General features: G+C 38.3%; 2 protein-coding genes across 3 annotated transcripts in view; both read left to right on the top strand.

The window, feature by feature from the left end:
* Positions 1-857: 857 nt before the first annotated feature.
* The window catches only part of LOC109193234 (kunitz trypsin inhibitor 2-like), a 29,846-nt gene continuing 7,220 nt past the window's right edge, over positions 858-23,483 (top strand). Inside the window, exons 1-2 of one of the 2 annotated variants that reach the window (XM_019344073.1) lie at positions 858-864; positions 1,089-1,757. In XM_019344073.1, the coding sequence (XP_019199618.1) occupies positions 1,092-1,757 (666 nt within the window). In that variant the 5' untranslated portion in view covers positions 858-864; positions 1,089-1,091. Of the gene's footprint in view, positions 865-1,088; positions 1,759-23,483 lie in introns of those variants that run through there. The other variant, XM_019344074.1, reaches the window with a different exon arrangement.
* Positions 16,258-17,607, top strand: LOC109193237. Its single transcript, XM_019344079.1, has one exon. It carries the CDS (start codon positions 16,258-16,260, stop codon positions 17,605-17,607), a length of 1,350 nt encoding a protein of 449 aa, XP_019199624.1.

The following is a 23,483-nucleotide window of genomic DNA, read 5'->3' as shown; positions in this document are numbered from 1 at the left end:
TGTTTTCATCAACGGTTTTTGACATTCATCATTTCACATGCATCGATAATCATATTATATTTAATTAGATGAGAGACATTGGTATGATTAATATTAAAAATTACAGATGAAATTAAAGCTTTTGCATGTGACTTTGAAATTGTTATGTACTATATGTGAAATAATAAAAAATACTTCCATTACATAGTTTTGATTGTATAATTAGATTGCTACGTACTAGCTAGTGGATTTACACCTAGTATTATGTACTTCATGCATGTTTGTTATGGATTAGTAAGGCTCTGTTTGGTAAAAAATTGGCTTATAGGCCAATTTTGATTTATTTGACAACTATTAATTGTTTGATTTAGTGAAAATATCAATATAAATGTTTGGTTAATTAGCTTTTTGCAACTCTAAAATACTAAAATTCAAAAAGCTACTCCATGTAATTTTTTCAATTCACTTTTTGAGAAAAGAAATTATACCAAACAGTTATCAGCCAACAGCTAATTTACCCAACACTTTTCTACAATCAAACAGCTAACAGTTATCAACTAACAGCCATTTTACTAAACAGGGCCTAAGTGTATAAACATTAATTAATTAGCTTGCACTCTTAGTTCAACTTCTTTGATGTATTGCATGTAGTGTTAATGGATGGTCAACGTACTGGGATGGAAAGCCTTCCAGATAAGATGCTGAACATTTTGTTTGACGATATTGATGATAGATATACCTAGATGGCGTCAAGTGTGTATAGCTGATTTGTAACATTTTGTTCACCCTTCCTTTTTAGATATAAAAAAATATATATTAATCAATAATTAATATGAAGTATATAATACTAAGCCGGTGTCGTGAATCCACTCATAATCTAACTTCGTTGTTTAGTCAAAAACAGTTTAATGATGAAATCAATCCGTTAGTGCCAAACACCTAATATTATATTCGTAACCATTTCAAACTCACAAAATAAAGCTTAATTTCCATTTTCTGTAATAACTCTACCAATGTGCTCTCACTGCCTATAAATACCATAATGCATATATGCCTCTTCCCTCATCAGCTCACACCAATACCATACACATTTCCACAAATATAAGAAGACAATGAAGACACCATTCGTCTTATTATTACTTTCTCTCCTTCTCATGACCATCTTCCTTTCCGAAGCAAGAGTGCTTCAACCAAATAAAACACAAAGCTCACTCAACATAAAAACCTCACAAAACACACAAAGCCCGGTACTTGATATGTACGGAAAGATTGTTCGGGTTGGTGTCAAGTACTACGTTGTACCACTTCTCCAGGACCAAGGCGGTGGGTTGGACCTAGCTTCCACTGGTAGTCAGAGTTGCCCACAAAGTGTGGTTCAAGATGATCCTTACTGGTGGGGAAACACGATGCAGTTCTACCCAGTTGATCCGAAGAAAGGTGTGGTTCGTGAATGGAGTGACCTCAACATTGAATTCCCGGACGCATACACTATGGGATGTCCAGAGAATAATGTTTGGACGATAGTTGGCGATCTCTCGGTGTATGATGATTCTCATTACATAACAGCAGGTGGAGAAAAAGGAAATCCTGGTTCACAAACCCTAAACAATTGGTTCAAGATTGTAAAAACAACAAATGCTTACAAGCTCATGTCTTGTCCAGATGTGTGCTATTACTGCTCATACAACTGCCGTGATGTTGGCATTTCGGTGGAAGGTGGACAAAAGCGTTTGGTTCTTAGCGATACCCCTCTTGAAATCAACTTTAGAAAGGCCTAAATTAAAGGTTTTTCTAGTGGCCTAGACAGCAGGGCTGAGCTGCGTTATAATTAATGAATAAATCAATAATCAATAAATAACTATATATGTACTTCCTCCCAGCACGGGGTACGGTGAATCCATCACGAAATGAAATAAATCAAAACTACTTACTGCATGTCATGTCTTCCTTTAATTTGCATTTAATTAATTTCTTAGCACAATTAAGCTCAAAAGTTAATAACTAAAATTCCAAAATATACTTAAATCTAAAGATATCGAGAATGCATGTATACAGTAAACAGTACAGTTGAATTAGAGAATGAATAGTCCAACACCATGGTAGGTAATTGTTGGACCAATACAATTGGTTCGGTCAACCAAGCTATATGTTGTGTGTTATCAACGATTTCTACAGAAGGGGGTAAGATGATATCTGTTGACAAGTTTGTCAAATTCTAGACAAAAGGGGATCATCAAGTCAAACAAGGATTAGGAATTCAATTCCTAATCTAAATAGGATTAGCAACCCTATTCCCATTCAATCAATAACTCTCGGCTTATAAAAGAAAATGCATCACAATTCCTCTTCTTACGCTTTCAGCACCTAATCGTGAGCACGAGAGTAATTGAGAGAGATACCCAAATCCCCTTGAAAAGTAGTACAAGTGTTTAGGTCTCAATAGCTTGATAGGAAATCATATTGTGTAATCCCCGTTCCCTAAACCAAGTGTACTTCAAATATTGAGCTTTTAGTGGATTTAGGCAAATTCTCAATTTGAGAAGTGCCTCGCAGATTAGGGCTGCTTGCCCGAAACTGCGTTATAAATATTTGTGTCACTACGTCTGTTTCAACGTTACCGAATTCAAACATCTATATTAATTTCAATTGGTATCAGAGCTGGTCTGCTGAAGTTACCAGCAGGATCCAAATGGAGTTCCCAAGAGAAGGTCTTTCAAACAATAGACCCCCAGCTCTACTTGGCACAAACTTCTCCTACTGGAAAGCTCGAATGCAGATATACATTCTAGCACAAGGAGAAGGCGTCTGGAATGCAATAGAAAACGAATGGAAAACTCCAGTTGATGATAAAGGGAATGCAAATCCTAGAACTGATTGGAGCGAAGAAGAGAAAACCGAATATGACTTCAACTCAAAAGCTATGAATGCAATATATGGGGCAGTAAGCGAAGACACTTTTAAACTAATTGCATCAACACGCATAGCCAAAATTGCGTGGAGTATATTGTGCGATCATCATGAAGGAAACACAACTGTAAGACAATCGAAGCTTCAGATGATACAAACTGAATTTGAAAACCTGAAAATGGGGGAGGAAGAAAGCATCACCCAATTCAGTGGCAGAGTCTTAATTATATCTGGAGACGCATTCAACTTAGGCGAACCTATACCCGAACATAGGATCGTCAAAAAGGTTCTACGCTCACTACCGGGAAGATTCCAAATGAAAGTCACCGCTATTCAAGAGCATAAAGATCTGAATATATACAGACTAAGTGACCTAATCGGAAATCTTCAAACCTATGAACTGGAGATGCTACAAGGTCAGAAAAACAATGGTAAAGGAATAGCATTACAGTCCAGACAAGAAGAGAACTCAGAAACTGATTCAGAAACCATGGAACAGTCAATTGCACTACTAACAAAGAATTTTAACCGAGTTCTCAAGAAGTTTAACAAGTCCAGAAATAAAAACTTCTCAAACAACCCGGTAAATTCTACAAATCAAAAACCATCCAATCCAAAGAGAAGAGATAATACAATTACTGAAGGAATACAATGCTATGAATGCAAAGGCTTTGGACACATTCAAATAGAATGTGCTACATACTTGAAAAGGAAAAATAAAACATATATAACAACTCTGAGCGATGACTCAGATAGTGAAGAAGATGATAACAACACGAACTTCGTAGCATTCACTGCTAGTCATGAAGACAACAATAGTGATGACATGCAAGAGTTACTAGAGGCATACTCTCAACTAAATGCCAAATGGGAGCAAATCATCAAGAAAAACTTGGAACTCATGGAAGATAATCACTATTTAAAGAATGAAAAAGAGCGAATAGAAAAACAGTACAAAGAAGCCCAGAACGAACTCCTAGACCTCAAGAACAGAGAAACAAAACTGCTACAAGAAATTAAGGAGCTTACCAAAAGACCCGGGACTCCAAGCACGGACACCAGTGAGAATAACCAACCTGAAATACAGGAGGTGTCGCAACAGCACTTCCGACATCGAAGAAGAATAAGGTGCTACTATTGTCACAAACTAGGACACATCAAAGCACATTGCTACAAAAGACAAAACGACTATTACTACATACAAAACAACAGGGTATGGTCACCACACAACAGAAATAATAGCAAGAAAATCTGGGTAAGAAAAGACCAAAATGTTGCATACACTTCCAAAACAAACAAGGAGCAAGATATATGGTATTTTGACAGTGGATGTTCCAGGCATATGACTGGAAATCCAGAAAATTTAGAGAACATACACTATAAAGATGAAGGATATGTTACCTTCGGAGATGGAGGAAAAGGGAAAATCGTTGCAAATGGAATCCTGAATGTACATGGACTACCAAAACTGTCAAAAGTCTTCCTAGTACAGGGGTTAAAAGCAAACCTGATTAGTATAAGTCAACTATGTGAAGATGAACTTAAAGTGGAATTCACAAAAAATAGTTGCAATGTTCTCAATCATAATCATGAATGTGTTATGATCGGAAGAAAATCCACAAATAAATGCTACACATGGGACGGTGATCTATCTTGCCTACAGACAACTATCAATCAAACACAACTATGGCACCAACGGATGGGCCACATAAACTTTCATGACATGAAAAAGGGTTTAAAGAAGGGAGTCTATCGAGGAGTTCCAACACTTGACATAGATGATAGCAAAAAATGTGATGCATGCCTTGAAAACAAGATAACCCGAACAGCCCATAAGAAGACCTCAGGATTATACACTTCTAGAATCTTAGAAGTACTTCACATGGACTTGTTTGGACCAACTCAGACAGAAAGCATAGGGGGAAAAAGATATGTCTATGTAACAGTTGATGACTACTCAAGATTCACATGGGTAAACTTTCTTAGAGAAAAATCAGAAGCATTTGAAACATTCAAAACCCTCATCATCAAAATTCAGAATGAAAAAGAAGGAAGAATAGGAAAAATTATTCGTCTAAGAAGTGATCATGGAAGAGAGTTCGAGAATTCAAAATTCAAAGAATACTGTACAGAAAATGGAATTCATCATGAGTTCTCCGCACCAAAAACACCCCAACAAAATGGGGTAGTTGAACGAAAGAATCGAACCATCCAAGAAATGGCAAGAGTCCTCTTAAATCACAAAAGGCTTCCATCAAAATTCTGGGCAGAAGCAGTTAACACAGCATGCTACCTGATAAACCGAGTATTCATTCGAAAAGAAATCAACATGACACCATATCAAATCTGGAAAAGGAAGAACACCAAATTTAAAACACACACATGTGTTTGGAAGCAAATGCTATATTCTAAAAGATAGAGAACCATTGAGAAAATTTGATATCAAAGGAGATGAAGGGATCTTTCTAGGATACTCCTCAAACAGCCGGGCATACCGAGTATATAACTTTAGGACAAACACTGTCATGGAGTCCATCAATGTTGTGGTCAATGACACAACAGAAGATTTTCCCAAAGATGATGAAGAGATAACTGGTGTGGTGTTGAAACAGCCGTTCCAACATCACACAATCAGAAATCAGAGCCAGAAACATTAGAAAAAGAAGAAGCTCTAGACCTTGAAGAAAAAGAAGAAATCCATACCACTGATGAAACCAGGGTACAGAACAATCATCCAATAGAGAACATCATAGGAGAACTAAATGAAGGAATCAGGACCAGAGGAAAGAAACGAGACTTTCAAAAAATGGAAGAAGGAGACTATGACTATTGCTACACCTCAAAAATTGAACCCAAAAACATCACGGAAGCCCTAAAAGATGAATTTTGGGTAGAAGCCATGCAAGAAGCATTACAGCAATTCAACAGACACAATGTCTGGGAGCTAGTCCCCAAACCGGAACATGCTAATATCATAGGGACAAAATGGATTTACAAAAATAAAACAGATGAACAAGGAAACATCATACGTAACAAAGCCCGACTAGTAGCTCAAGGATACACTCAAGTAGAAGAAACAGACTTCGAGGAAACATTCGCCCCAGTAGCCAGAATTGAATCAATTCGGCTACTCATAGCAGTAGCTTGCATACTCAAAATAAAACTCTACCAAATGGATGTGAAAACTGCATTTCTGAATGGATATCTAAAAGAAGAGGTTTATGTTGCCCAACCAAAAGGATTTGAAGACCCCCATTTTCCACAAAGTGTTTTTAAACTCAACAAAGCACTATACGGTCTAAAACAAGCACCACGGGCTTGGTACGAACGCCTCACTGATTTCCTAGTCAAAAAGGGTTACACAAGAGGCAGCGTGGACAAAACCCTATTCGTCAAACAACTTGGTCAAAACATAGTCATTGCCCAAATCTATGTTGATGACATAGTATTTGGCTCAACACTCGAGGACCACAAAGACCAATTCATCATCAACATGGAAGGAGAATTTGAGATGAGCATGGTTGGGGAATTAACCTACTTTCTTGGTCTGCAAATCAGACAACTAGACAATTCTCAAAGCAAATATGCCAAAAATTTAGTCAAGAGATTCGGTCTAGAAGAAAGCAAAGTTGTCAGAACACCTGTTCCAACAACAGAGAGAATATCAAGGGATACAGAGGGAAAACCGGTTGAACAAACCCTGTATCGAAGCATGATATGAGGGTTACTGTATCTAACCGCTAGTAGACCAGATCTAAGCTTTGCAGTAGGAATTTGTGCAAGATACCAAGCAAATCCAACCGAGCAACATTTAAAAGCGGTCAAAAGAATCATTAAATACATAAAAGGGACATCTGATCTAGGAATATGGTTTCATTTGACACCAATCATCATCTCTCAGCTTATTGTGATGCTGATTGGGCAGGTAACATAGATGATAGAAAAAGTACGTCAAGAGGATGTTTTTTCCTAGGTACTAATCTAGTATCTTGGATCAGCAAGAAACAAAGCTCTATTTCCCTATCAACAGCAGAGGTCGAATATATTGCAGCAGGAAGCTGTTGCACACAACTACTTTGGATGAAACAGATGCTAGAAGACTATGGAATGCAACAATCAACCATGACAATCCACTGTGACAATAAGAGCACAATAGACATTTCAAAAAATCCCGTCCAACACTCAAGGACAAAACACATAGACATCAGACATCATTTCATAAGGGAATTAGTTGAAGATGAAATCATCAGTCTTACTCACATAAGTACAGAAAGACAACTAGCAGATATTTTGACCAAAGCGCTAGATGGGAATAGATACACAAAATTAAGGGCTGAAATGGGCCTGTGTATCCTATAATACTCACCAATTAAAACAAATAACACATGGGTCCAATCCACAAAACAAGTTCATCAACCCATAACCGGCCCATGTCTTACCATCCTCCGCCCCTTCACAAAAGCTCAAACCCGGATCCATACCTCAAAAGTCCCAAATCCAAAACAGAGTCATCACCCTCACCCGATTCCACTCAACCTCCACCTAAGAAAATCACCACCCATCCTCAACCTTCATACAACAGTAACCATGGTGAGAACCAGAAATCAGAGAATGGGAAAGTTACCTGGAAGAGGAACAACCAACAGCACCTCAAAACACACCGGCACTGGAGAATCATCGAACCCTGTGTGTGTCGAAGAAGAGGATTCCGCCAACATTGCGATGGACCCTGTTCCGATAGCCAGAGTACCATTCGGAAAACCACAAGAACAGAACGCCAATTCACCAGGTAACCAAAATCTTCCCCTAATTGATCCTGTTGAACAACCTGAATGCATGCCCATTGCGACTGACTTTGGGGACAATCGAATTGTCGACCCAAACGACCTTGTAGTGCAACTTAGGTTTGCCATAAATCGCGGTTGGGAACCCGATTTAGGATCTTATGTCAGCTCCGTAGAAGAGGCAAACTCCAAAGAGACAAACCGTTCCCCCACACCACAGAACGAAGAACACACCACACCCATTGAATCACCCATTGAATCCCCTGTTCCAATTTCTCCAGTAAATGAAAACCCTAGAAAAAGGAAGAAACCCGACCCGTTTGAAGGAGCTGATCCTAGGGCAAAAAGGCCAAACGACTTCCCAATACGGGTAGGTCCTCCTCAACGAAAGCCAAACATCCCATCTATGCCCTCAACAAGCAAGAAATCAAGAAGGATAGCAACAGAGGATGAACCGGACTGGTCACCACATGAAGAAAATGAAAGCCTTATTAGAGTAAAGACCCGAGCCCAAATGAAATCCCAGGTACCTGCCAGAAAAGATAAACAACAAAAGAAAACACCTAAACTGTCTAAAAAGGAAAAAGGGAAACAGAAGGCAGTTACTAATGCTGACATGCCAAACCTGCCAAAACCCCACAGTACAGTCTTTTTGAAAAAAGAATCAGCAAGTCTACTGAAAAGAATAGTGGGAAGAAAGATTATAAGCCAAAAACTGCTTGACATAAGTAAGCTAGAAAACCAAGAACAGATTCAAGATATCTTAGTCACAAACCAGCTTCTTGGAACAGTGACTAATATTGAGCCCTATGAAGCAAAGATAGTACAAGAGTTCTACTGCAATCTTACAAAAACCATCTCTACACCTAGCAGTCCTATGTATGGAAAGGCATACTTGAGAGGTAAATTTTATAAATTCACACCAGACACTATTGATATGAACCTAGTCCAAGATTCAAATAAGATGAGTATTGTCCCAAGAATGCTCTCAATGCAAAGATAGAGATGAATCAAAATACCTTAAACCTCACGAGAAACCCTTTGTCTTGAATCCTCAAAGACTTGGAAGAATCCCATTGTAGCTTCAAGTACCTCGATGATGCAATCTTCAATCAACTAGAGTCGGATCTAGTTTCCTTCGATTCAAGAACGAGTCCACGAACCTAAATCTAAAGGTTGAAGAAAGGAAGATTGATTCGAGTCCACGAATCAATTTGCTAGTCGAGTCCACGACTAGCCACTAATTGAGTCCACAATTAGCTATAAGGTTTCTTACACAAGTGTAAAGAAAAACTTACGAATTTTATTGAATTAAAGCTTTTTCCAAAACTGATATTGATGTGCCCTATATATAGGTATAGGGGCAGCATCCTAAATACAATAGGAAAAAGAGTCCTAAACCTAATCTAGAAAACAAGTAAATAGAGTCCTATTTAGAAAGGGGTTTAAGGAATCCTTTCTAAATACTAACTAGTGTTTTCTTTTTAAAATATTGATGACCACAAATAATAAAGCTGATTTGGGCCTTGGATCTTGTGATTGGCCCAATTTGTACTCTTAATGGATCTTCATTATGTTGGGCCGCATCATTTGGACTTGGGCCTTGTGATTGGCCCAATTGGTACTCTTGATGGATCTTCATTATGTTGGGCCGCATCATCCTCCCCATCTTGAAAATGATTCGACCTCGAATCTTGTATGCATTGTCTTCGATCCATGATATCACTTGAAATGGGCCACTATAATACTTTCCTCTATCGAATGGAATTATTATTGGGCCTTCTTGTTTCTTCCACCAATGATTCTTTAAGGATGTAGTTATGGGCCTTGTGATGAGCCCACTATTTACCCTTACTGGATTCCATGTGTACTGGTTCCTATTATTCTCCCATTCTTGAAAAGGATTCGTCCTCGAATCCAAATCTTCAGTGAAAGACAAAGTAGCAAGCTCACTTTCTGTTTTATCACGCTCATGGAACTTTTTCTTGGGATGCTTGACACGAGTCGCTCCAATCATCATCCTACAATCAACAAGTAAGACAGATAAGTCTAATGACACATCAGAGAATTTAAACATTCTGGATGGTAATAATTCAACAAAATGAGACATATTAAATTTTGCTATCTTGTTTGAATTGTCAACAAGCACAACAACTTTCCTCCTAGAGCTTAAGGCTAAACACAACACAAAATCCATGGAAATATCAATTAATGATTTAGATTCATTGTGGTGGTAAGTAGCACAATTATGAACATAAGATTCTATATCTTTTTTCTTCTTTGGCCAATGAAAATTTCCATGCAAAACATCATCACTCTTTGGAAAACCAAATTGTCCCTTATGTGAATCAACAATTAAATCATTGCCCAAAACAAAGCAAAAAGTGCCAATCCCATTAACTTTGAACGAAAACCCCTTGAGCAAGTAGTATTTCTCATAAGAAGTTTTCAAATGTGCCTTATAACTTCCTAGTGATTCCTTATCTCTATCAAATAAAGTTTTAGTAAAATCAAAATTAAGGAATCTTGGATGTATGGAGGCAAACAAATTTCTAACACATCTAGCAAGTAGGTCATTAATAGAAACATGGCAAACAAATCTAGAGAATTTTAATGCATGCTTTTGAAATAAAAGTGAGTAAATAGTTACTCCCCTTCTTTTCTCTTGCTTATTATCCTTTTTTGTTAGCAAGCAAGGCTGCACTTTGATAGCTCTGGCCGGTACTTTCCACTGTACCACTGATAGCGGTTCCTTTGTTTGGCTACAATCTAAGTTAGAGGACTGGAGTGGTGACTCCAATTCTAAACGTGGAGGTTCCAGTTTGCTCTCTTTGATTTCTTCTTTCTTCAAGGCTGGTTTGAGAGCTTGCTTCGATCTCAGTTGAATTTCTTCTACTTGTTTTGGAAGTAGAGGCTTAAGCACATGTATAAATCTATTATAGGTGACATTGCATGTGTTGTTGAGTGCATTATAATAAAAATGTCTGTCATGTTGCCATGACCTTCCAAGTGAAACATGTGCAGTACGCATTGGCACAATATCACATAAAACCTCATCATAATACTTGCCAATACAAAAAGGAATAAAAACTTGTTTAGTCACTCTCACATCCCCTGAATCAATAAGATTGTATGGTTGGGGGTGATTGATAAGAGGTAACTTAAGGTAGTCCACCATGGCTGCACTAGCTAAATTCATACAACGATCCGAATTGATAACAATAATGCATCCCTTTCCATGAATGTTTCCCCTAGTATAGAGTGGCAGTTGCACTCGCTTAGGGTGTTGCTCTAGATTACTCATTCGAGTGCTTAAACCTTCCATGGCAAACGCTAGAGCATCTATTTTCTGTTCCAATCTCTTACGTGTGTTTGGAACCTCTTCAGCCATCTGTAGATGAGAAACAAAATCTAAAAACAAGAAGATATGTGAGTAGACACGTTAGTGAAACCAAAAAGTTGGCTCGCTCCCTCACTATTCTCAGCTCGCAGGTAAGAGGTGGATTATATGGCTCTGGGGGTGCACTACACACTCTTACAAACACACACTCCACTCGTGTATCGCTCAAGGTGGCAAATACTCTCACAAGCCTTTTTCCAAAAAGGAAAATTCTAGTCCGGTACTCAAGTTGATATGGATTCAACCTCAAAGTTCAAGAAAACGTACCTTGGAAGACTTCACAAGCCTTTGAGAGTAAGGGTGTATCGCGAGATAGGTAATAAAATTGAGAGCAAGAAGCAAAGAAAAAGGACAATACGAGCAAAGAAACTAAATAAGATTTGAAAGAAAAAAGAAACCAAAGAAGGAAGTATGGCAGAAAGATATGCAAGACCAATATCAACAGATAGAGACAAATAGAATGTAAGAGGGGTTCAAGTATACCACAACAAAATAGGAATCTATCAAGAACTCCTTCCAACCTTATACTTTTCCCCTTCCTTGTCCCTCCAAAATTCTCCTACTAGCCAAATTCTTTCCCCAACCTTATTCTTCTTCTTTATAGCTTTCTCTTTTTTTGCTTTTTTTTTTTCAACTTTCTTGATTTTTTAAAACTTTTTTTGATAGGTAACCTCCAAATAACTACTGTAAATAACAAAAAAAATTTCGGACCAAGAGGAACCACACAACCCCTTCAAAAGAGAATCAAGAATTTCAAGAATCGCCCAGAAAAACAGAAACAATGCTCTGACTTTGAAGATCAATAACTCACTAACCAGAAGGAATTAGACAGTGTATAATATATCAAAAGAACTCCCCAGAAGAGATCTAAAACATATCAAAATTTCAGATAAAACTAACCGGTGGATCTCAAGATATAGGTAATTCTTTGAAACTGGTCACAGCTCGCGGAAATCTGGACAGGGTGTGATTGAGATGCGATTGCACGTAAATGCGCTTTGGATATAGGTAAGAGTGAGATGGGGTTGTTTTCTTGACAGAATATGTGGTAATATGGTGCTTAGGAGGTGTGAGGTCTCGTTGATATTGGACGGGAAAAAGGGAAAACACTTTCGGGATTGTTTTTCAAGAAACTGGAGAACATGTATCAAGATTCAAGAACACAATCAAGAATGCAAAAGAAAATTTTTTGGGGTTTTTTTTTAATGAATAAGACACGAAAAAAGTAGTATGTAAGATAAAAACGATAAACCTAGGGAACCAAAGAAACCAAATTTCAAATGATAATGAGACAAACCTAGGCTCTGAATACCAAATTGATATGAACCTAGTCCAAGATTCAAATAAGATGAGTATTGTCCCAAGAATGCTCTCAATGCAAAGATAGAGATGAATCAAAATACCTTAAACCTCACGAGAAACCCATTGTCTTGAATCCTCAAAGACTTGGAAGAATCCCATTGTAGCTTCAAGTACCTCGATGATGCAATCTTCAATCAACTAGAGTCGGATCTAGTTTCCTTCGATTCAAGAACGAGTCCACGAACCTAAATCTAAAGGTTGAAGAAAGGAAGATTGATTCGAGTCCACGAATCAATTTGCTAGTCGAGTCCATGACTAGCCACTAATTGAGTCCACAATTAGCTATAAGGTTTCTTACACAAGTGTAAAGAAAAACTTACGAATTTTATTGAATTAAAGCTTTTTCCAAAACTGATATTGATGTGCCCTATATATAGGTATAGGGGCAGCATCCTAAATACAATAGGAAAAAGAGTCCTAAACCTAATCTAGAAAACAAGTAAATAGAGTCCTATTTAGAAAGGGGTTTAAGGAATCCTTTCTAAATACTAACTAGTGTTTTCTTTTTAAAATATTGATGACCACAAATAATAAAGCTGATTTGGGCCTTGGATCTTGTGATTGGCCCAATTTGTACTCTTAATGGATCTTCATTATGTTGGGCCGCATCATTTGGACTTGGGCCTTGTGATTGGCCCAATTGGTACTCTTGATGGATCTTCATTATGTTGGGCCGCATCAACTATCAACAAGTACCTAGGAACCCCAGAAGCAGAACAAAACATGGAGATAAATAGTGAGGAAATTGCACAAGAACTCACAGCTGGAAATGTCATCTTTGAAAGGAACAAGATCAAGGCAGCATCTCTTACAAGCAAATATGCAGTCCTCCAGAAAATAGCACTTGCCAACTGGATGCCCTCTCTACATGAATCTACTGTGAAATGGACCCTAGCTGAGTTACTGTACAAGATAGGGAAAGGGATTCAATCAAATATGGGTAACATTATTCACTCTCAAATCATAAACCTAGCAGAGGACACCAAATCCAACACCTCCCTGATTTTTCCAAACCTTATCTTTGCCATCCTGATAGAACAAGGTCTCAAAACACATGGTCCAAAAATCAGTGTCAAGAACATCAACACCACTATCAAGCTGAGAAAGGGGAACCATCAAAATGATCTAAAAACCACAGCTCCAAAGGAAAATCCACTAGCCTCCAAGACATTGATCAAATATTTTGAAAGAAGACTAACAGAGTTAGAAATCTCAGAAAAAGAACTCCTAAGAAAACATATGAACATCAAGGAAGAAAAAGCAGAGATATCAGAATGGCTAACAGTTCTAAAAGAGCATGATGAAGAAAAACAAGAAGAAGAACAAGGATCAGAAGAAGGAAGTCAGGAACACTCTCAAGACAAGGATGTTGAAACTTCTGTTTCAACATCAGAAAACAGACCTTAAACCTTTTAGCAAAAAAGGGGGAGACAATGTGGAAGCAATGGCATCAGCAGACTGAACAGTCCCCTTATTTTTGTGAACAGTCCCCTTATTTTTGGTCTTTTATTTTTGTTTCTCCTTGGTTCAGGCAAATCTGTTACTATGAAACACAAGGAAGTTTTTTTTGTAAAGCAGGCAGGCAGACAGCAGCTGAAACAGAACAAGTCCTTTTATCTCTATTTCTGTTTGGTTCAGACAAATGACACTATGAAAAAAAAAAAAAAAAAAAAAAAAAAAAGGCAAACTTCTTTTGTGAAAGCCTAGCATATTATTTATGCAACCCCAATCTTTGGCATCAACTCAAATCATTTCCCTGAAGACAAGAATCCAAAACCATCAACCAAAATAACCCCACAAATTAAGGGGGAGAAAAATTGCTGAGACAACCCATGAGAATAATCAAAATTAAAGAAGAGATCCACAAATTAAGGGGGAGACAAATCACACGTGGCAACTCTTGAGAAGATTCCAGATGGATCAATGTTATCAAAATTGAAGAAGAGATCCACAAATTAAGGGGGAGACAAATCACATGTGGCAACTCTTGAGAAGATTCCAGATGGATCAATGTTTTTGCTAAAATTTGACAAAGGGGGAGATTGTTGACAAGTTTGTCAAATTCTAGACAAAAGGGGATCATCAAGTCAAACAAGGATTAGGAATTCAATTCCTAATCTAAATAGGATTAGCAACCCTATTCCCATTCAATCAATAACTCTCGGCTTATAAAAGAAGATGCATCACAATTCCTCTTCTTACGCTTTCAGCACCTAATCGTGAGCACGAGAGTAATTGAGAGAGATACCCAAATCCCCTTGAAAAGTAGTACAAGTGTTTAGGTCTCAATAGCTTGATAGGAAATCATATTGTGTAATCCCCGTTCCCTAAACCAAGTGTACTTCAAATATTGAGCTTTTAGTGGATTTAGGCAAATTCTCAATTTGAGAAGTGCCTCGCAGATTAGGGCTGCTTGCCCGAAACTGCGTTATAAATATTTGTGTCACTACGTCTGTTTCAACGTTACCGAATTCAAACATCTATATTAATTTCAATATCTTCACCAGTTACATATCCAGGACCCTTGACACAAATAGACGCGTCACAAGTTCCATATAGATTACTTCTCAATACAATTTAAACTTTCAAATTCATTAAAATTTCATGTATTGATTCTTGAATACCCGCTATGGTAGAATATTCATGCAGGGCATTCTCAGATTTTACACATGTGATACATGTTCCTTCTATTTCCCCAAGCAAAGCTCTTTGCATCGCACTGCCTGTTGTTTCGGCTTGAGCTTTCATAAGTGGAGACAGAATAAAGCTGCCATAATAAAGACGTTTAATTTCTATTCTTGATTCAACATATTTTCACTGTAGTGTTCGAGTAGATACTATGACTTTCTCTCGAATCATAGCAATATTATTTGATTAGATTAGCAAATTCATGATTTTATTTCTCTTTCCCTTGAGATTTTTTCAATGTTCATTTCTACGAACGTCTTTTTTCAGAGGTCTACACCCATTGTGTGGCATACATCCCGTAAGAAAGTTAATAGTATACCACTTAGAAGAATATCTCGTAATGTTGCGTCCCTTCCAAGACCGGGACCCTTTATCACCACTTCTTGCTCGTAGCATACCCAGATCAACTATTGTACGTATAGCATTTGATGCCACGGTTTCAGCAGCAAAAGGTGTTTCTCTTCTCATTCCCTTGAATCCAGATGTACTGGCGAAAGCCCAAGAAACTACACGACCACCCGGTACATCTGTAACAGTGACAATGGTATTATTGAAACTAGCCTAGCTTGAACATGAATAACTCCCTTTGGTATTCTACGTGCACTCTTATGGTAACCAAATACGTCTATTCCTACAAGAACTTCTTCTCGATATAGCTTTTGCCATATTTTACATTTCGTAAATATGAGTTAGCGATATATGGATATATCCATTTCACAATTATTTATTTTTACATTGGTTCAGTTGGCAAATCTGATTATCCTTGTCGTTGTTTATGTCTCGGGTCGGAACAAATTACTATAATTCATCATCTTATCATTACAAGAAAAATGCACAAAGACAACCTCACGTATTTGTAGTCACCTATATATGTACTTCCACCCAGCACGGGGAACGGTGAATGTGGAACCTATTAAGCATATGAGTGGTTGATATTTTATATTTACTTAATTGTTCTAAATAGGCTCCTGTAGACTAGGCCAGTAGCTCTAACTTCCCTCTATTTCTCCTCTCCTGTACTCTATTTAAACTCTGCTCATTTATGTTGATCAACACACTCTTTCGCAACCTTACTATCAAGAGCTATAATCTCGTTAGAGTTTTTTTTTTCCTTCCCTATTGCTATCTCCTTATCAAATGGCCAGTACACCTGCGAACACCACTGAGGTTATCCAACTCACAGTCCCATCACATTTTCCTATCAAACTCACCCCTTCGAACTTTTCTGTCTGGAGGCGCCAGGTCCAATCCACATTGATTGGCTTCAATCTTCTCGGCTTCATTGACGGTTCTGTCAAAGAACCAGCCGCATTTAATGATTCTGCTCACACGATCGCGAACTCGGCTCATCTTGTCTGGTATCGCCAAGACCAGATAATCATCAACGCTCTTTTGGTGAGCTGTTGTGACACAATCCAGCCCCTCATCATATCCACAGCTAAAATTGCCAATGATGCCTGGCAACGACTTCTCGTCAGTTATGCTAGTGCCACTCGAGGACGAATCATTTCCCTCAAGGCCAAGCTCAGGAAAAACCCGAGAGGCGCTCGGTCCGTTACCGCCTATCTCAATGATATGCGTTCCATAGCTGATGAACTTGCTTTGGCTCAGTGTCCGGTCTCCGATGAAGACATTGTTGTCTATGTTTTGACTCAATTAGGAGATGAGTACAAATCTATCATGTCAGTTGTCCGCATTCGTGAAACTCCAATTTCCTTGGGAGAATTAGCAGACATTCTCACTGATCATGAACGCCAACTAAAGGAGGCCGATGATGCTCACCAGTCCTTAATGACCAGTGCTAATATTACTCAACGTGGCTCTTTTGGTTCTCGTAATCAACAGCCTGCGTCGATCCGAAGGTTCCGTAATAATAATAACAACGGTACCGCCAATAACAGACCAAATTCACCGCAAGGAAGAACCAATCGAATGGGTGTTGTTTGCAAATTTTGTAATTTTGCTGGTAATGAAACGCGAGTTTGCCGGAAGTTAGCCCGATTTTTGAAAGAACATAATGTTTTTCCCATGCAGGCCGCTTCGTCATATCCGTCTCCTACGGCCAATTCCACCATCGGCTCGACCTCATCATGGCTGTTTGACACGGGCGCTTCTCACCACGCCACTCCAAGTGTGAACCCTTTGCAGACCTTTTCAGAGTACACTGGTCCTAATGAAGTTCGCCTGGGCAACGATAATTCTCTACAAATTTCCCATATAGGTCAGTCTACCATTCCCACTTTCGCTTCCGTCCTTACTCTGCGCAATGTCTTGTGTGTTCCAAAGTTACAAAATAATCTAGTGTCCATCTCTCAGCTGTTTAAAACTAATAAAGTATCTGTTGAACTTTTTGATTCCCACTTTCTTGTGAAGGAACTTCAAACGGGGACCACACAGTTACGGAGGACGAACATTAACGGTGTCTACTATGGACCTTTGTCTTATGAGCCTACAATAAACACTGTGCGTCTATCTCATGCGTTTTAGTGGCACCATCGGCTCGGTCATCCTTCAAACAATGTGTTACAACTTGTGTCGCAACGCTGCAATATTCCAGTTACTGCTTCCTCATTGTGTCAACTTCACTGTTCGTCTTGCAGTGTCCACAAAAGTCACAAATTGCCTTTCTCACAAAGTACTCTTGTTAGTACCAAACCATTACACTTGATTTACACTGATGTATGGGGAACTTTTGACAAATCTATTGATGAATATCGCTATTATGTTATTTTAATTTTATTGATCACTTCTCAAAATACATTTGGTTGTATCCCTTAAAATACAAGTCGGATGTGTTTTCGGTTTTCTCTCAGTTCAAACGACTGGTTGAGAAGTTTTTTGAACTTCCAATAGTGTCCGTTTACTTAGGCAACGGGGGTGAGTTTATTAAATTGATTCCTTTGTTTAATGCTCATGGTATATCTCATTTCACTACTGATGCAGCCCAACATAATGAAGATCCATTAAGATTACAAATTGGGCCAATCACAAGATCCGAGGCCCAAATCAGCTTTATTATTTGTGGTCATCATTTATTTTAAATTGTTTAGAATTAAAGAGAAAACACTAGTTGTATTTAGAAAGGATTCCTTAAATCCTTTTCTAAATAAAACTCTATTTACTTGTTTTCTAGATTAGGTTTAGGACTCTTTTTCCCATTGTATTTAGATTACAATGCTGCCCTATACCTATAAATAGGGCACATCCATATCAGTTTTGAGGAGGCTTTAATTCAATAAAATTCTTAAGTTTTTCTTTACACTTGTGTAAGAAACCTTATGGCTAATTGTGGACTCAATTAGTGGCTAGTCGTGGACTCGACTAGCAAATTGATTCGTGGACTCGAATCAATCTTACTTTCTTCAACCTTAGATTTAGGTTCGTGGACTCGTTCTTGAATCGAAGGAAACTAGATCCGACTCTAGTTGATTGAAGATTGCAACATCAAGGTACTTGAAGCTACATGGGATTCTTCCAAGTCTTTGAGGATTCGAGACAAAGGGTTTCTCGTGAGGTTTAAGGTATTTTGATCCATCTCTATCTTTAGTTTTGAGAGCATTCTTGGGACAATATTCCATATTTATGTGAACCTTGGACTAGGTTCATATCAATTTGGTATCAGAGCCTAGGTTTGTTTCGTTATCATTGGAAATTTGGTTTCTTTGGTTCCCTAGGTTTATCTCGTTCTTATCTTACATACTACATTTATTCGTATCTTATTCATTAAAAAAACCCCCAAAAAAAATTTTCTTTTGCATTCTTGATTGTGTTCTTGAATCTTGATACATGTTCTCCAGTTTCTTGAAAAACAATCCCGAAAGTGTTTTCCCTTTTTCCCGTCCAATATCAACGAGACCTCACACCTCCTAAGCACCATATTACCACATATTCTGTCAAGAAAACAACCCCATCTTACCCTTACCTATATCCAAAGCGCATTTACGCGCAATCACGTCTCAATCACACCCTGTCCAGATTTCCGCGAGCTGTGACCAGTTTCAAAGAATTACCTATATCTCGAGATCCACTTGTTAGTTTTATCTGAAATTTGGATATGTTGTAGATCTCTTCTGGGGCGTTCTTTTGATATATTATAAACTGTCTAATGCCTTCTGGTTAGTGAGATATTGATCTTCGAAGTAAGAACATTGTTTCTGTTTTTCTGGGCGATTCTTGAAATTCTTGATTCTGTTTTGAAGGGGTTGTGTGGTTCCTCTTGGTCCGAAATTTTTGTTGTTATTTACAGTAGTTATTTGGAGGTTACCTATCAAAAAAAATTAAAAAAAATCAAGAAAGTTGAAAAAAAAAAAAGAGAGAGGAAGCAATAAAGAAGAAGAATAAGGTTGGGGAAAGAATTTGGCTGGTAGGAGAATTTTGGAGGGACAAGGAAGGGGAAAAGTATAAGGTTGGAAGGAGTTCTTGATAGATTCCTAATTGGTTGTGGTACACGTGAACCCCTTTTATAGTCTATTTGTCTTTATCTTTTGATATTGGTCTTGCATATCTTTCTGCCATACTTCCTTCTTTGGTTTCCTTTTTCTTTCAAATCTTATTTAGTTTCTTTGCTCGTATTGTCCTTTTTCTTTGCTTCTTGCTCTCAATTTTATTACCTACCTCGCGATACACCTTACTCTCAAAGGCTTGTGAAGTTTTCCAAGGTACGTTTTCTTGAACTTTGAGGTTGAATCCATATCAACTTGAGTTTCGGACTAGAATTTTCCTTTTTGGAAAAAGGCTTGTGAGAGTCTTGAGCGATACACGAGTGGAGTGTGTGTTTGTAAGAGTGTGTAGTGCACCCCCGAGCAATATAATCAACCTCTTACCTGTGAGCTGAGAATAGAGAGGGAGCGAGCCAACTTTTTGGTTTCAGTAACATGAATACTCACATATCTTCTTGTTTTTAGATTTTGTTTCTCATCTACAGATGGCTGAAGAGGTTCCAAACACACGTAAGAGATTAGAGCATAAAATAGATGCTCTAGCCTTTGCTATGGAAGGTTTAAGCACTCGAATGACTAATCTAGAGCAACACCCTAAGCGAGTGCAACTGCCACTCTATACTAGGGGAAACATTCATGGAAAGGGATGCATTATCGTTATCAATTCGGATCGTTGTATGAATTTAGCTAGTGCAGCCATGGTGGACTACCTTAAGTTACCTCTTATCAATCACCCCCAACCATACAATCTTATTGATTCTGGGGATGTGAGAGTGACTAAACAAGTTTTTATTTCTTTTTGTATTGGCAAGTATTATGATGAGGTTCTATGCGATATTGTGCCAATTGCGTACTGCACATGTTTCACTTGGAAGGTCATGGCAACATGATAGACATTTTTATTATAATGCACTCAACAACACATGCAATGTCACCTATAATAGATTTATACATGTGCTTAAGCCTCTACTTCCAAAACAAGTAGAAGAAATTCAATTGAGATCGAAGCAAGTTCTCAAACCAGCCTTGAAGAAAGAAGAAATCAAAGAGAGCAAACTGGAACCTCCACGTTTAGAATTGGAGTCACCACTCCAGTCCTCTAACTTAGATTGTAGCCAAACAAAGGAACCACTATCAGTGTTACAGTGGAAAGAACCAGCCAGAGCTATCAAAGTGCAGCCTCGCTTGCTAACAAAAAAAGATAATAAGCAAGAGAAAAGAAGGGGAGTAACTATTTACTCACTTTTATTTCAAAAGCATGCATTAAAATTCTCTAGATTTGTTTGCCATGTTTCTATTAATGACCTACTTGCCAGATGTACTAGAAATTTGTTTGCATCAATACATCCAAGATTCCTTAATTTTGATTTTACTAAAACTTTATTTGATCGAGATAAGGAATCACTTGGAAGTTATAAGGCACATTTGAAAACTTCTTATGGCAAATACCACTTGCACAAGGGGTTTTGGTTCAAAGTCAATGGGATTGACACTTTTTGCTTTGTTTTGGGCAATGATTTAATTGTTGATTCACATACGGGACATTTTGATTTTCTAAAGAGTAATGATCTTTTGCATGAATATTTTCATTGGCCAAAGAAGAAAAAAGATGTAGAATCTTATGTTCATAATTGTGCTACTTACCACCACAATACATCTAAAACATTACTTGATATTTCCATGGATTTTGTGTTTGGTTTAGCCTTAAGCTCTAGAAGGAAAGATGTTGTGCTTGTTGAAAATTCAAAAAAGATGGCTAAATTTAATATGTCTCGTTTTGCTGATCTATTACTATCCAGAATGTTTAAATTCCATGATGTGTCATTAGACTTAATTGCCTTACTTGTTGATTGTAGGATGATGATTGGAGCGACTCGTGTCAAGCACCCCAAGAAAAAGTTCCATGAGCATGATAAAACAGAAAGTGAGCTTGCTACTTTGTCTTTCATTGAAGATTTGGATTCGAGGACGAATCCTTTTCAAGAATGGGAGAATAATAGGAACCAGCACACATGGAATCCAATAAGGGTCTATAGTGGGCTCATCACAAGGCCAAAAAGTACATCCTTAAAGCATCATTGGTGGAAAAATCAAGGAATTCCAATAATAATTCCATTCGATAGAGGAAAGTATTATAGTGGCCCGTTTCAAGTGATGTCACGGATCGAAGACAATGTTTATAAGATTCGAGGTCGAATCATTTTTCAAGAAGGGGAGGATGATGCGGCCCAACATAATGAAGATCCATTAAGATTACAAATTGGGCCAATCACAAGATCCGAGGCCCAAATCAGCTTTATTATTTGTGGTCATCATTTATTTTAAATTGTTTAGAATTAAAGAGAAAACACTAGTTGTATTTAGAAAGGATTCCTTAAATCCTTTTCTAAATAAAACTCTATTTACTTGTTTTCTAGATTAGGTTTAGGACTCTTTTTCCCATTGTATTTAGATTACAATGCTGCCCTATACCTATAAATAGGGCACGTCCATATCAGTTTTGAGGAGGCTTTAATTCAATAAAATTCTTAAGTTTTTCTTTACACTTGTGTAAGAAACCTTATGGCTAATTGTGGACTCAATTAGTGGCTAGTCGTGGACTCGACTAGCAAATTGATTCGTGGACTCGAATCAATCTTACTTTCTTCAACCTTAGATTTAGGTTCGTGGACTCGTTCTTGAATCGAAGGAAACTAGATCCGACTCTAGTTGATTGAAGATTGCAACATCAAGGTACTTGAAGCTACATGGGATTCTTCCAAGTCTTTGAGGATTCGAGACAAAGGGTTTCTCGTGAGGTTTAAGGTATTTTGATCCATCTCTATCTTTAGTTTTGAGAGCATTCTTGGGACAATATTCCATATTTATGTGAACCTTGGACTAGGTTCATATCAACTACTCCACCTCACACACCTGAGCATAATGGAATAGCTGAACGACGACATCGACATATTGTCGAAACATGCTTGTCGCTTCTGCACTCTGCCTCCCTACCATCCACATTTTTGTCGTATGCCTTCCTCACAGCCGTTTACCTCATTAATCGGCTCCCGACTCCAATATTAGGTAATCGGTCTCCGTTTCAGGTTTTATTTAAACAGCCAACCAATTATGCAAAATTGCAACTGTTTGGCTGTCTGTGCTATCCTTGGCTATGACCCTATAACTCTACGAAATTAGAGCCAAAGTATCATCCTTGTATTTTTCTAGGGTACTCTAACACTCAATCTTCTTATAAATGTCTTGATTTATTTTCAAATCGAGTGTTTTTATCCAGGCATGTGCATTTTGTTTCAAATGAGTTTCTTACAAAAGAACTACATCTGGATACGGGAACCGTATCTGGGCACCAAACTACTGCCTCTGAACAGGTTCTGTTTCGGTTGCCTTCTTCCGCAGGTGCCACGTCTCCTAATCTGCCATCTTTGTCCATACCCACGCCCGTTACTTCTTCCGCCTCAGAATCTACCAGAGTGCAATTGCTGTCACCTAAGTCATCCACTACGCCCACAGGTGGAAACAATGCTGCAAGCTCTGTTCCCAGTTCGTCATCTTCTGCCCATAGTTCGTCACCTACTGTTCCAGAAACCCGCCCCACCAACCAGTGAACCTGTTTCTATGTCTTCCCAGCCCGAAACCACCTCTGGCGACTCTCAGTCACAAGGCGGTGTGCGTCGGTCTACTAGGAACCGCCGTTCTAATCCACGGTACACCGACTATGTTGTCAACCAAACCACTGCCCACCCTATACCTCCCGCTTTAGCACCCTCTACCGTTGCTCAGGCCCTAAAAGATGCTAGGTTGAGGCAAGCCATGGATGAAGAGGTTGACGCGTTGCATCGTAACAAGACATGGCGCCTGGTTCCTCGCGACGCAGGGGTTCCAATTGGTTGCAAATGTGTTTACCGTGTCAAGCGCAAACCC

The sequence above is a fragment of the Ipomoea nil genome, unplaced genomic scaffold (genome assembly GCF_001879475.1).
Source record: "Ipomoea nil cultivar Tokyo-kokei standard unplaced genomic scaffold, Asagao_1.1 scaffold1847, whole genome shotgun sequence".
Taxonomy (NCBI): Eukaryota; Viridiplantae; Streptophyta; class Magnoliopsida; order Solanales; family Convolvulaceae; genus Ipomoea; species Ipomoea nil.
The sequence above is the reverse complement of the archived record's forward strand: the minus strand, read 5'-3'. Positions and strand labels throughout refer to the sequence as shown.

Excerpts from the sequence above, each read along its gene's own strand:
- LOC109193237 (XM_019344079.1), top strand. The coding sequence starts at position 16,258 with ATGGCCAGTACACCTGCGAACACCACTGAGGTTATCCAACTCACAGTC.